The sequence below is a fragment of the Puntigrus tetrazona genome, chromosome 12 (genome assembly GCF_018831695.1).
Source record: "Puntigrus tetrazona isolate hp1 chromosome 12, ASM1883169v1, whole genome shotgun sequence".
Lineage (NCBI taxonomy): Eukaryota > Metazoa > Chordata > Actinopteri > Cypriniformes > Cyprinidae > Puntigrus > Puntigrus tetrazona.
In genome coordinates, this window is record NC_056710.1 from 6,006,429 (window position 1) to 6,022,373 (window position 15,945).

General features: G+C 37.7%; 1 protein-coding gene across 1 annotated transcript; it reads right to left on the reverse strand.

Moving 5' to 3' along the window:
- Positions 1 to 11,562: 11,562 nt before the first annotated feature.
- On the reverse strand, positions 11,563 to 15,728 carry neurod2 (neuronal differentiation 2). Its single transcript, XM_043253059.1, has 3 exons — positions 14,748 to 15,728; positions 14,567 to 14,635; positions 11,563 to 13,075 (listed from the first exon to the last, which is right to left on the reverse strand). Exon 3 carries the CDS (start codon positions 13,063 to 13,065, stop codon positions 11,980 to 11,982), a length of 1,086 nt encoding a protein of 361 aa, XP_043108994.1. The 5' UTR covers positions 13,066 to 13,075; positions 14,567 to 14,635; positions 14,748 to 15,728; the 3' UTR covers positions 11,563 to 11,979.
- Positions 15,729 to 15,945: the final 217 nt, after the last annotated feature.

Genomic DNA, 15,945 nt, shown 5'->3' on the forward strand with positions numbered 1-15,945 from the left:
TGAAGAAGAACTGGCTAAAGGCTTTATTTGCCCTTCTACATCTCCGAACCGACTAGTAATCAAAGTGGAAAAGTGTTCCATCGCACCAGCACATCCTTCCACATCCAATCCATCCAGTTAATCTCCTCCCTTAATGCAATGGAGGCCTTCGAGAATTTGAAACTACGCGTTATCTCAGCCCCTATTCTATGACACCCAAATCCAGAGGAACCCTTCATCGTTGAGGTGGACACTTAGAGCACAGTTGTGGGAGCTGTTCTTTCGCAGCACCATGGAAGCTGGGGCAAGTTCTATCCATGTGACTTCTTCTCTCGCAAATTGTTGGCACCAGAAAGCAACTATGACATAGGCAATTGAGAACTCCTGACCATGAAACTGCTAATGGAGGAATGGTGACACGGGTAGGAGGGAGCAACTCACTCGTTCAACCGATCACAAGAACCTGGAATACCTAAGCACGGCAAAACCTCTTAACCTTTGCCAAGTGCTCTAGCCGAGGGAAGTGATCCACCTGTCAAACATGGGAACATCCTCACTGAATGCATGCTTCTAGCACCCATCCAATGGGATCTAACAACTGAGGTTAACCAATTCAATCAACAAACACCACCATCTCCAGGGGGAACCCCTGGATTAACCTATGTACCAGAATCATTGCGTCAGTGATTGTTGTTTCAGCTCCACCACACCCTGAGCCTATATATATATATATATATATATATATATATATATATATATATATATATATATATATGTGTGTGTGTGTGTGTGTGTGTGTGTGTGTGTAGGATTTATATATGAATAGAGCATACATAAAACATGTATTTTGTATATGGCTATTTCATACATGCACATATATTACATAAATTACCTGCATTGTTCCAGCACATTCTCCAAACTCTTCAGTTTATCCAGTTCAGTATGCCGTTGGCATGTTGATGATGCTTGCATGTAGGGCCATGTAAGTGCATCTCCCAGTGGCTCTTAATTTCTTTTAACTTGCTTTATCATTTCCAACAGGCTGTTCCATCTAGTTGGCATCTCCTCTGTGAGTGACTTTGAAGATGTGCAACTTGTTGCTGTATAATTTCTGCTGCATTTGCTGGGTTATGTTTAAAATGCCCCACTACCTTCCTGCATTTTGCTAAGGCGCTGTCAAATGGGCTGTTCAGGAATGAAACTGTGATAACTTGGTGGAGGCTGTGTGCAATGCAAAGCATATGTTTCAACAGAAACTGCCTGGCTACTGCAATAATGTTGCATGCGCTATCAGTGGTCTGTGTGCTAATTTTTTGTTAAATGTACCACTGTCTGGCTACTTGCTTCTCATCTGTCTTCACAGGTCAAGTGCACAAACTTAGATTCCAGTGTGTGTCAAAATAAGGTGCTGTGATGCCCAGGTAGCTATTACAGAGGGAAGTCCAGTAGTCTCCAATTAGTACATGTTTGTCTGTCTCAACGCCTCCTCAACTTTAGCTTTAGCTTAGACATGATGCAAATAATTTCCAGTAGACCCTTGTCCGCCACTACACTGACTGGTCTACATGCTGTAGCCACTCATTTAGCTATTGCTCGTGGAACTGTCCATCTGTTTGTGTCCAACCATTTGGCAAGTGGTTAATGCATCCTGAGCCATGCCCCGTCAGATGGGTACAATAGGCGATAGGTGCAACTGCTCGTCAGCTTTTGCTGAGGAGCCGAGAGGCTGTCCCTGGCCTGGAGGATGCTGGCTTGACTGGTCCCTGGCCCACTGTACAGGAAACATGACTGGGACAGAAAGGTGCTTGCATCCCTGTGTGAGGGTGAATGGCGCAGCATGAGGGACTTACAGATTGGCATCCACTATACAGTGAGCCAACCTCTGCTTGAAGACAGCCATCCCTTTCTGCTGACCTCTGTAACAGACAAAGAGCTACTCCGCGCTTCAGAAGGCTGGCTCTGCCTCCTCTGGGGGCAGTGCTTGCAGGCTCACCACCTGATCGCGGAAAGGCGTGGCAGGAACCTGCCAGATGCTAATATAGTGATATTACTGACTTGACTACAAGTGTTGAGCAGACAGGACACTAGCACACCCCTGATCTTCAAGTTCACCATTGCGCATGTTCCAACTGCCCGTTCAAAAAACCTGTCTCAACTGGTTCCCTCTGGTCGTGAACCAGACACTATACCTCATGTTATCTGACTCAGTACCTTGTTTTTCTTGCCCTTTGTCAGACCTGGCAGCACTCTTGGGTCTCCCTCTTCATCTCATAGTGCAGTGCCTAGCGATATGCCCAGCCTCATTGCATCTGAAACAGATCTCACAGTTCTCCCTCCTTTGTAAACCTGGAAGGTCAACAAGGGCACAACTGATACTAACCGTTGTGCAGTCCTCCTTGACCACCTTAGTGAGCTTTGAAATTGCTCACTTATTCGCTTGTCCTGCCGGGTAATCACTTGTAACCACTAATCACTTGTAATCACTATCATTTAACACAGTGGATGTTTGAGTCGCAGACCCTACAACATTATCCTTAGTTTCACTAAGTAATTCTGAATGGACGGGTTGACCAGGTGGCCTGCTCTCTTTACTTGACCAAAGAATGACTTCATTACAAATCTCAAGTAGGGTAAAGTGGGGCTTTTTTCTGATAGTTTTACACAGCTCTCGCCTTAATGCAGTATCCCACCACACCCTCCACAAACTGATCATATAAAATCCCCTACTCGTTAGCCAACCCACCCAGGGATTGTTTTTGACAGCGCTTAAAGAGCATGAGAGTAGTTATGAAGGTCTTCCCCTTCTAATTGTTTGTGGTTGTAAAACATCTGCAACATTTGAGTCCCCCAACAAATCACTGACCTGTCTAGAGTGGTTTCCCACACATAAGTTCAGGCCCCCTCAGAACTGAAATAATAAATTCCTTCCCGTGTATCCACAAAATCCTGGAAACTGCACTGCATATTCACAGAAGAAATTGCATCAACCTGGACCAGTCATCACGCCAGGCACACTGGAAACCAGCCCCACTTTGACCACCTCACATGGAACCAACGATCCTCCACGCTCTGGATGTCCACAGCCCTTGCAGAATATTCAAAAATTATTTTTCTGATTTTTTTTCAAGAATGTACAATAAACAGTTCCAGCTCAAAGATTTTACAAAATAGACCAGAAAAGGTGAAAAGTATTGAAACAGATTTCTGGAAATAAAGGTAAACAAAAACAGAAGAATACATAGACCTGGGGATTCAATTTAAATCTCACAGCTTTTTCCAGTGTAAAATTACCCTTGATATACTAAACACTTTAAAGCAGTCCAGTAAGCAAAAATACAGCTGTCACTTAAAAATACAAGAGAAAATAATAAAACACTGAACTTTCGGGATATGCTACAGAGAAACTACCACACAAAACCAAAGGTGGTATTACACGGTACTATACAACAAATGCGGCATGATATGGCAGTGGGAATACTGTACAAAAGAAAAAGCATAGTAAGTACATGGTAATATTACCCACTTACACTTCACTTGAAACATAGAAGGAAATAACAGTATTTAACAGCTTATGTTCACTTTATGAGGGCTTAAAAAAAACACTGTATACATGGGATGGTCTCAATTACGAAGAGTGCGTGTCTCTCTCGCACTACACCCTGCATCACTGGTAACTCAAGTAAAATACAGGTATCCACTGCTTTTTGTTTTTGGTAATTTACAGTGAAAAAAAAAAAAAATAGAAACAAATAACTTTAACCTAGCTTATAAATGTTTACACTAGCTCTTTAAGAGAGAAACTCTTTAAGATATATATATATATATGCTATTGAATTGAATATTATAGTCATGACATATTTAACTGGATTTGAATTATTATTATCATTAGTTTCCCAAGGTGCAAAAGACGCCATGTGAATACAAATCTATGTGAATATAAAATTAGGCTATGTTTGTGAGCATTGAATAAACTCCTAAATGTATGTATAAATCTATGTTTATTGCATACTTAATGTGTAGTGTAGTTTAATGTGTCATTTAAAATATAGATCTGGCCTACCACTGGGTCCTTCTGGAACAGGAAATCTGGTGCTTGATGAAGGGGTTTGATGACATTTTCAGCTCTCACTCACTGTCTTGCTCAGAGCCAGAGGTCTCTGTGTCATCTCTTGAAACATCTATTTAAAAAACAGTCCATTAGTTCCCATAGAATAGTGAACACACACACACACATTTGTTTTGTGAATTGACAGAACATTCAATAGGTTTCCATTGTTTACATACTTTACAAACTGTTTTTATTACCCTCCCCAACCCTTGCAGAGAATATTTACAAATAAATGGTATGATTTTTAAGCTTTTTGAAAAATGGGGCATGGGCAATGTCCTAAAATCACCTTCTCCTGTAATACCCATCATACTCTTACCATTACACAAATTTGTATCCTGATATGTCACAAAAATGCCCACACAAACATAATGAAACTGAATATGAACCCAAATCTATTTAATTACCAACATATACAAAATACACAAAATATTTACTAATCATCTAGTCACTTTGTTGCGAATAATTGAGTAATGACAGGATTTGAATTTTTAGTTAAACTTTCCTGAAGCTCAGCTTAAATTCTAACATTGGTTGAAACATGATTACCAAGTAGATGATGTGACCTACTTGTGGACTAGTCTCAGGTATGGAGCTTCTGTGGAATCCAGTGCAAGGAGTACGGTTTTTGAACCTGATCTGCCCATTAGTACATCTTTATAAAGCAGTCTGAATTCTCACCCTTTCTTTTCATGTTTAATTGACCCTGTGCAGTCATTTAACAGTCTGGTTACATCTGATCCAGTTACAAACATATTTATCCTAATCAAAAATATCCATTATACCTGTACATTAAAATCAGCAACTTATCTAAATAACATCATTCTAACAAAGAAATATAAGCTGAATTTAATTCACAGAACACTGCCAGCTATCCTAACATTTACTTCCCCATGTAAGCAAAATATTTAAATTTCTTAAATTAAATATAATAACTTCCATACATGGTATGTGCATGTAATAGATGAAGTGTAACGTTAACTGTCTAAAGTGCGAATCGATCTCTCTAATCTCTTAACTCATGTCTGCACCCAGTTAACTTAAACAGCGAATAATAAACCTTACTCCGCAAGCATACCTTATAATAAACTATAAAACTTTTTTCAGACATGATGTTTTATTATTCGTCTTACCTTGAAATAATTTTCTTGTTTTCATGTCGTCTTTAATTTGAAAATAGATTGAGCAGCATTGCCGGCAAAATTCAAAACCATCTTTAGACAAATAAGAGGTCAATCAGCATCAGCAACTGCCAGCAGTGAATAAAATTTTGGGGTGGCACCCGGGGTGGCCAATCGGATGTCAGGGGTGTCCAGTGCCGCCCCAGACAACCCTTTGGCTCCGCCACTGCAGTATCTGTTTATCGCATACTTATGTTCAATGTGTCTAAATGTCTTCTATTGTTCTCACGGAAAATCCGTCCTGTGCTACCAAGATTCTGTTATAATCAGTCGTTCAGTATCTGAGCAGGAGCGCTATAGTAAACGAATGCCGCTTTCTCTGCCTGCCGCGCTTCACGCGCTCGCGCAAACTTAATGCATCCAGTGTAGAGACGCATTAGGATGTGGCGGACCATTTTGTTTTGCACGTTTTAACTGTTAAAATCTTTGGTGTAAACTCGCTTTAACCAACTCCCCGCCCCAGAAAAATTTTTGTTAATTTCTCTGGGTGTGTGCCCTCTATAGGTGTGAAGGAAAAATATGTAAGATAATATGCCACCCCTGACAAGAGGGGGTGCTGGTATGAAAGCCTACAGTCTTTCGACTGTGCACGTGGAGCTAAGATGGCTTGTTGCAGCAGGCGTACAATTAGCCTCTAAATTGTTAATTTGTTTTATGTTGCAATTCAAATTATTTTTGGAACAATAAACTTTTTGTTTATAATGAAGTTATTGTTCAGCAAGCCTTTCTGAATCTCTTCATGCTATTTTGTACACTTCAGAGTTCAACACCTCCCAGAGTGGTCAAGAAACAAGGGACAAATTTGAAAAGTTGAATCTTATTTTTAGCACTATAACAATAAATTACCTAAGTTCTGTGGCTGAATGGTATTTTTTATCAGTTTCGTTCAAGTTACAGATAAAATGTCTGCTAACTACAATTAAGAAGGCAATTCTGACATTATAGAACACAAATATAAGACCATTATTTACAAAAACGCAAAAGAAATGCAAATACTTTGTTTACTATGAACATAAAAAAAATGTTAAGCAGGTTAAGGAAATTAATTCATTTTACAATAAATCATGGTCGCATCACTTGACAATTTTTAAGCTACAGCCAATTTATCAAGATGGAAACTATATGCTGCTTCTAACAGTGAATTCTTTGAATGTGTGAATAGATCATGAATGGATTCATGAATCTGATGATAAGAATTTTGGGGCTCAATGTAGTGGGGCTCAATCTAGTTTCAGAAAAAGCTGTTTCTCCACCAGAGGTCATGGGTCTTCCATCGGGACAATGACTTAAAAACACTCAAAAATGGTTAAGCTGGAGATTTGTAAAATGCCCAGCAATGAGTCCAGATATGAATACCATAGAACACCTGTGGAGAAATGTCAAAACAGCAGTTGGGAGAAGGCATCCTTCAAATTTGAATGACCTGGAATAGTTTGCAAAATAAAAGTGGCCCAAAATTCCAGAAGAGAGGTGTAAAAAAGGAATTGATTTCAGGAAGCAATTGATTTCAGTTATTTATTTTTTTCAAACGGTGTGCTACAAAATATTTAGTTAAGGGTGCCAATAATTTTATCCAGTGCATTATTTCTTATTCCAATGCAAACCAATAAATAAATAAATAAATAATCAAATAAAATGTAAGAACCAAAACATCTACAACTGCAACAATTCTCTCAGAGAAGGGTTATATTTTCTGATGGAATTGAAAGGGTGCACACTATATATGTATATAAATGTTGTCCTCCAACCTTTCCAAACCTCTTAAAGATTAATATTCAATTTAAGCATAAAGAGTAGTTTAGGTGGAGATGCATTGTTGTGATGCATTGTTGTGTTTCCAATGAAGATAGACAGATTTATTACTGCTGGAATGTAATGAGAGATGACCGGAAGGGGTGTAACTGTGCAACTCTGAGATGAACCTTAGACTTTCTATCAATATATAATCAATTAGTAAGATTTTCTCCAGGATTCAGTTGGGATGGAATTCAATCCAAGATGGATTTTTTTTTATTTTACTTGTCTTGATATTGTCTAAACTGATATGCCAGCATATATGCCGATATGCCTGATATGCCTAGTAAACAAATTGAAATTGGGATGTAAAAACCCCATAGTGAAAGATGGTAATTTTCCCTTTTCACAATTTTATTTTTTAATTGAGGTACAGTACCAAAGTGTGTGAGCATACGTTTTTGTGTTATTTTAGGTGCAATGTGAACATGTTTCTGAAGTGAATCACATTTTAAACAATTTCTTTCTGGTTAAATGAAATCTTTGAAGTATATTATAAATATTTTTTTGACATATTTAAGTAGACATATTTGCAGATTTCTGTCTAGAAATCAACATCAGAAGCAATAGATAGGGTCTGATTCCCATTTAGCATGTGGTAAACATACGTGTGGTCTGATTTTAATATTATGCTATATATTTTGGAGAATATTTTTTTTGTTTATTTTATTAAAGGGGTGGATGACTTTTTTTCTAGGCTCGATTGTGTTTATGGGGCACAGTTTAACATGTGTGAATGTTCCTGGTTGCATTCACACCAGCAATGGGAATTCTAAAGTGGCTGATAGCAACGTTACAGACGTTCATGCTATTTACAAACATCAACAACCGGTGTATGAAAAATTATAGGAGCTGTTTTGGTTGTGTTTTATGGGTAATTCTAGGAAATATTTAAACGTTTCTCCAATTTAAAGGTTTCTATTTAAAGGTTGCTCTTAACTTACTGTTAAAAAAAGTCTCAATCTTCTGAATTGTTGGCTGATGAAAAATCAAATGTTACATTCTTTTTAAAACTGATTCTGTATTTTAGTTAAGTGAGAAGTGTTTCTGGAAAAGAACCTTTCCTTGTTCTTGGTCTTAACACACTCACTACTACAGCAATGAAAAATATGTTGACAGGTGTACCAAAGTCTCAAATGAATGTCAGACAATGAAGAGAAAAGTGACTGTTTAAAAATGTAAAAGTGAGAGAAGAAAGAAGAGACAGAGAGGAAAAGATGTGAGGGTAGAGGGCAGTGAGCTGGATTCAATGCCATCTGACAGGTCCAGCTGGGTGACTGGCTACCCCAGAGCCCTGCAAACCAGGCAATATGGCGCCCAATTACTGATGCCCATGTGACCATTGCATGGCATCATCAGAAACCCCATAGCCCACTACTCCCCCAACCCCCTCCCCCAACTACATGCCATCTGTGCAGATAAGCAACAACCACAAAGCACTCATATGTACTCAAGATATAAACACACACTAAACACTGTGCTGTAAACCCACAATTATGCAAGGGAAAACATACTATGGCACTATAAAGGGAATAATGTACTATTCTATAACAAATATTTGCATTGCAACACTGACCACTCAATATCTAATATTAAGTATAAAATGGAAAAAGACACATAATTTTAAATAAATAAATGCACAGAAATTTTAATAAAAGTAAATTTTTAGTGGGCTAAAAATTCTTAAGATCTTGCATCTTTTTATCATCTGCTCTGTATTCGTTTTTCTCTGCAGTGCCACCCTGCCACAGTGAACAGATGCTGTGGAATTTTGATAAGCTATGCCAGTCTGTGCCAGCCTCCATGACAGGCACTGCTGGGGTGTGGCTGGCATACAGAAATTGGTACAATGAACACAGTTACTGCAAGTCACCTACATTTGATTTAAAAGTGAAGTTTGAATGTTCATCTTTAAGGTTGAATGTTAGGTTAGTTATACACCAAATATATTGAACACTGTATCCCAAATCTGTCTCAGAAGAAGGCTTCAATTCATAGAGTATCATAATGGTAAATTGGGTGTGTCCTGAAATATATAAATATTACAGATTTAAAACGAATTGAATACAACTAAATTAATGTATTTAAATATTTAATTAAATATTAATTATAGTGTTATATTGCTGGGGGTTTTTTGTGCCTCCCACCTATTATTTTTTGTATCTTAATGGTGCAAAATCTCATCTTGGCACTTTTGATGAATGTTATTTTTACTTTTGTCTTTTTATCAGAATATCAACATTTGGGAAGCTTAGTCAGTCAAAACTGCATCGATATGTATGTTGTTAGTGTTATTATTTTACATTTTTAAATGTTTATTCTAATTAATAGGGCTATTATTTAAAATTTTGGGAAATGTGTTTTTCACCTTATGCTTTACATTTTGCGCTATAATACCTTAACTGATCATTTATATTTGTTTTTAAATTTCGTTTTCCATCTTTAAATAAATATTGTACTTATCCACCTTAAATATCGGCACATCTTATTTAACCACGCTACATTATTATTAGTTTAAAATGCATGGGATTAATTAATAAACAGTTTTGTGTGCCTGTTCCAATTGTTACGCTGTGCGGGCTCGATAGCTAGGCTTTGCTGTTTCAGTTGCTAGCATATAGTTAAACCATTCTTGCCTGTAAAATATGAAGTAATGAACAGATGCTGCTGAATTAAGAAAGAAACACCGTCTCCACCCAGCAGCGCAGTTTTGGCCAGGCTTGGCACACGGCGCAGCTGGCATCGCTGTGGTGGGCTGCCCCGCTGGCCCTGCGCACTGACGCTAAGACATTTAGCGAATTGGCAAGCACATGTCTCCTGAGTCCCAGGCTTCCGTGCCAGCCCGTGGCCTCTGGACGCCGCTTAAGATCACCTCGGCTGTGGTCGAGTTTAAGGAAGGAGCGCCTTTGTCTCCTTGTTGGCTTTTATAGCCTACCTTCTGAGCTCAAAACATCGTTGTATGAAAATCCCAACAGAAATAAGCTCTCGATTAACTCGATTAACAGTATAACCGGATTTCAGTCATAACCTCAAATAAAAATCTAAAATAAAAACTTCAAAAGAGGTTTTTTTTCTGATCATTTAGACTATATGTAAGTATTTGTCCCTACAGTTCTTTGGAAACGTTGCACTATTGTTTTCAAGGAACCCGGGAGAGCTTTATACTTTTCCTCTATGAAACCAATAGACTTTTTTAAATCTAATGCAACACATAAAAAACTTTATATTTGTTAAAACTGAATTTGCTGATTGACAGCGACCGCGCACCCACACACAGGTTTCTTTTTTTTTTTTTTTTTTTGTCCGAACTCTCCATAGACGTAATAGTTTTTATACTGTACAACCCGTATTATCTATTGCCCTACACCAATCCTACACCTAAACCTACCCTACCCTACCCTTACAGGAGACATTTTGCTATTTCAGATTTTCAATAAATTAAATTCTGTGTAATGTATAAGATTGTTTCCTCATGGGGACTAAAATGTCCACACAAGGTCAAAATATACTGGTATTACTATATTTATAATAGCAGTAATACATGGAGCCTAACCTGGTGTATTCTTAATGAGTACTATTTCAAAGAGGAACGGTAATTATCTTACATAAAAGTAGTCCTATATCATTAATACACATGCATTTACCGAATTAAACATTTGCTTCCCCACTTAAACAATTTAGTTGCTTTGATTGGTATATTTGTGATTGAAATAAATTTTCAAAATGAAAACATAATTTTGACCGAATATTAAAAACATTCACACCGATCGCACATAGAATCTTTTCAATTAAACTGTTAATAAATAGAACATATTCATGCTATCTAAATTCCAAACGTAATGTACAAAGTGTCAAAGTAAAATGCATTAACTAATAATTTTATTTATTCATAAAGTGGAACTGTCATGGTATACTCCAACGTTCATATAAATAGAATGTGTGTGTGTGTGTGTGTGTGTGTGTGTGTGTGTGTGTATATATATATATATATGGTATGAAATTGTCATTGTCTAATAATATTACTACTACTACTGCTAATAATAATAATAATAATAATAATAATAATAATAATAATAATAATAACGATCTGCCCACAAATGATGATAGGTCATAGAGAATGCTGATAGAACTTTTTCAAATGCTGTTTCTTGCGTAAGTGTGTATACAAACCTAATGTGTGTGTGTGCGTATGTGTGTGTATTTAAAGAATTTATCTTTAATATCGATACGTTCTATTGATATTTGTCCTTCAACCGCTTTGCATTTGATCTCACCCCAGGGGCTATTGTAATATACTTACATAGTTACAAAATTATGTAACTATACAATTAGATGGAATTTCACTGATATTTCCTTTCCTTTTTTTTTAAATTCCATTTATTTTTCGATTTCATTATTTGTGAAACTTTCCTGGGTGTACTGTTTGTTTATTCTTGAATTAATATATTTGTAAATTTTCTGTCTGACCAATTCCCAATGGGAAATGACATCCCCAGATGATTCTGGAATATTATGCGTCTTTATTTATTTGATCATGAAACTTCATTAAACAATTTGGCGTTATTACATAATATATTCACTGTTTTTCCAACATTAGAATCCATCAGAAATAACACTCCTACTTCGTAAAATGTTTGAGCAGTTGAATTAGTTGTTCATTCAGTTAATTAGTCATTCAGTTATTTTATACATATTTTGTCCATTAATGTTCATTATGTAATTATATATATATATATATATATATATATATATATATATATATATATATATATATATATATATATATATATATATAAAATCAAGATTATTGTCCAATAATGTAAAACATTACTACTAAATTAATTAATCTTTTGTGCGTGGAAAGTCTTTTCCTTTTCCGTGTCTTTTTTCTATTTTTAACTAACACGGAAAAAACTGCTAATTGTGGAAAAAGGCGTTGAGTTCCTCGTATGCAGGCGCCCGATCGTGGTGCAAGTGTACATCATGAAACGGTGGAAGGTTCTCTGAGTGAGCGCTGCGAGTTCCTGATGGGCCGTAAGCAAGACCATGAGCAGCGGAGGAACGTGGGCCATGCAGATTTGTGTAATGCACAGAATATTGATAACCTCTGTCCGCGTCCGGTGACAGTGATTCCTGTTGTCTTAAAGCAAAGTTACCATTTACACACACCGGGGGGCTGTGGTGACTCTCGTAATCTGGGCTGTTGTATTCTGGGGACGTGCCTTCAGTGTACAAAGCCTCATAGGCCGAACAGAAAGAATGATTTCGAAGGTTATGTGTACTGGATCCTGACTGACAGTGTGTGCTTGATAAACGGGAACACTGGTATGGATATGCATGCATGGAGAACGACGGGTTAGGCACGTGAAAGCGCGCTCCTTCTTGACATTGTTCCGTTAGAAAATTCCTTGAGTTAAGTTGGAGGCACCCAGCCACCAGATTGGTCGTGGGTTGGGAGAGGCCTTTGCACAGTGTCTGTACATACGAAACCACGTCCGGTCTCTTCCCATTCCGCAGGATTTCTGACAGCGCCCAAATGTAGTTCTTCGCCAACCTTAACGTTTCAATTTTGGAGAGTTTTTGAGTTTTTGAATAGCATGGTACAACCTTGCGTAGATTGTCCAGTGCTGAATTTAGATCGTGCATGCGCGTGCGCTCTCTGGCGTTAGCTTTTTGGCGCCGAACTTTCGAGCGCTCTAACCTAGCCGGTGTCATTTTGCGTTTTTTTGGCCCACGTTTTTTGGGCCTGTCTTCGTCCCCATCATCTCCACAATCATCTTCATCAACATCCTCATCATCGTCCTCCTCCCCTGCAATTTCCGACTGAGCCAGGCTGCTCCCGTCTTTCACATCGCCCTCATCCAAGTCCTCGTCGCCTAGGCGACAGCGCTCCTGCTCCTCGTCCTTGATTTTGGAGTCCTCGCTCCCGCTGTCATCCACCCAGCCCCCGAACTTCTGCATGTCCGGAAGCAGTGAATGTTCGTTGAATAATCTAGTCAGCATTGCAGCGGCACTGAAACATAGAAACACGTTTTAATTATTAAAATCTGCCGTACAAATTGTGCACAGCACAAATGTGGTTTGAAATAATTATGACATCAGCGAAATGTACAGCTAATGTGCTTTGCCGTTAACGAAGTAGATAACGATTGAAACGAACTATTTTAAAAACGAAGAGTAAAAACGTCATTTACTTGGTATATATGAGTAGGCTATATCACGATGTCATAATTTTCAGAAAGCTAAGAGTATCGTAGAAGACGACAAATATAAAATTATATTTTATTTCAGGAAGAGAGACAGACATCGCCAGACGGCCTCACTCCCCAATTCCCAGTTTTTCTAGTCATGCTGGCCCCTCACAGCAGGCCCTCGCACGCGGCCCCTGTCTTTGGGTCTCAGGGGGGCATTTTGAGCAGCGGGTACCCTCTTCACCCTTTCATTTCTATCTTCATTCTGGCGGCATTCCAGCACATTCAGGGGGAAAAAAAAAAAAAAAAAAAAAAAAAAAAAAAAAAACTTTTCAAATGGTGCTAACATAAAAAGGAAAACGAAACGAAATAAAAGTTGTAATGGTAAAGCTAATCTAATATTAAATTGTAATAACTTTTTGATTATGACCACAATAGCCAATTCCCGTCTCCTCTTATGAGGGCGAGATCCCTGAAATGCAACCCATGAATAGATTCTAAAATTATTTTCGTTATCCCTCCTGTCCCCCCTTTCCATTCTAATCGTGTTAAATAACCATAGTATAAATAAAACAAAAACTAAGATAATAAGATAATTTGTATTCATTATAACACCACTTAATGCAATAAAATAAACTTTCCAATGTAATGGAAAATAAATAACTAAATAATTCTGACCGTCTGGTGTTTTTGTCTGTAAACGCTTATTAATGAACAAAATTGTATTACTGTGTGTATTATACCATGTAAACTATTGTTATGTGATATCATAGGTAGCAATGCCTGCATAATGTTAAAATGGGGACGTTACCAGAAGACCTTCTCAAAAAATGCTTGCATTATTAGTAGCTCGATGTAAATCATCTCATCAAAAGTCGTTGAAAATGTAAAAAAGAGGCTACTAAATAGATTGCCTGTTGTAAATGTTTTATAATGGTTTAAATGGGCAAAACATAATATATTCAACACAGCACTATCCACAAAACATTCTCATAAATGTTTTCTAAAATATGTCTGAATTTGCTTATAAACTGTAGCTATTTCGATATGACATCTGTTCTGAACGAGACGATTCAAATTTTCGTTCTCATATGTAGACTAACATACGGCTGTTTTAATTATAACGCATGATAGGGTATAGAAAAAATATCTAGCTATAAAAACGAATAAAGCAACACTCATGGTGAATATCTAATATATAAAAACGCACATCAAATAAATTGAACCACCATCAGTTGACATCCTCTTTTAAATAATTATTAGAAATTGTTACAATATTCTATTATGTATTCTGTCGCGTTCGAAAAACTCACCTAGTTTATGGTGCTCTACGGGTGAGGGCGCGTTCGTCTACACCATCTTCACGCTAGTTACCTACTACACTAAGAAGATTAAAAAGAAGAAAAGCTCAATTGTCTGTGATCCGGTACGAGTTATCCTTTCTCCGGACTGCAGCGAGACGGTGTGGCATCCCTAGCAGGCAGCGTTACATACCTGCTCTGATGCCAGGCCATATGGTGGGCACGTCACTGGCAGGAGCCATCACATGAGAGCGGGTGATTGACACGCGCTCGCATTCGTAGAGATTGCCTTCCCGAGGGAAGAGGAGCCCGCCATCTGTCGCTGCTGCTGCACACGCACCTCACTAAAGTGTACACGCTTGCATAGAAACTACACCCAAGTGCACACAGATATTCTCAGATACACATGGGGTGAGGGAATGTGGTGAATCGGAATCTTTGAAAACACTGTATGTAAATTCAACTTAATTGTGTATTAATTAACGATTTCAAATGTGTGTGTCGTGTGCGTGCATGTTATTTGTCGTTATAGTTTTTTTGTTGTTTTTTGTAAATGCAGTAGCCCATGTTCGTCTATTCACATTCAAAATGTTTTGTTGTTTCCAATCTCTCTGTGTGTATGTGTAATGTGGACATATATGAAGAATTTTTCAATCATGTCTCATTGTTTATTTGAATTTGACTTATGTAAAGTACCTGATAACGGCGTTTAACCAGAAACCCAGTCAATGCCATTATAGTGACCTTGCTCAACAAGGGCTGCGTTTCCCAAAAGCATGATTAAGTACAGCGCATCATAGTACGTCGTAAGCCTACTGAACACAATAGAACTACAATGAATTTAGGCTTACGATGCTTTGTGGGTGCTGGAAACCTCCCTAAATCTGTAACCAAGCATGGGCTAAAACACGGTATAGGAATTTGAACGTTGCTATAGGGTTCAAGCTCTTGATAAAAAATGCAATCACAACGCTAAAACCTATTTTTTATTATGACTGTTTTTATGATTATTAGGGGTTCAATTAAATCTTGTATGGTATTCGGGTCTATCAAAAAATACTATTATTTTTTCTAGCTCAGATTCGTTAGCCTTGGCTCATTTTCTTATAACATATAACTGAACACAAACACACACTTATATTACATAGATGGGTTACCTTAACTCTGTTCTCCTTGATGTGTGTGTATGTTGGTGTGTGTGCGCGAGAGAGCGAGAGAGAGCGAGAGAGAGAGAGAGAGAGAGAGTCTGTAAGAGTGTGAGTGTAATGCGAGTGCAAGTGTTTCTGCCCCTTCCATTCTCGCACAAGGCTGTAGCATTTTAATTTATAAATATGATCTATCAAAGATAAAGGGCAAATGCTGTTTACATTGCTTGTAATTGAAATGAAGTA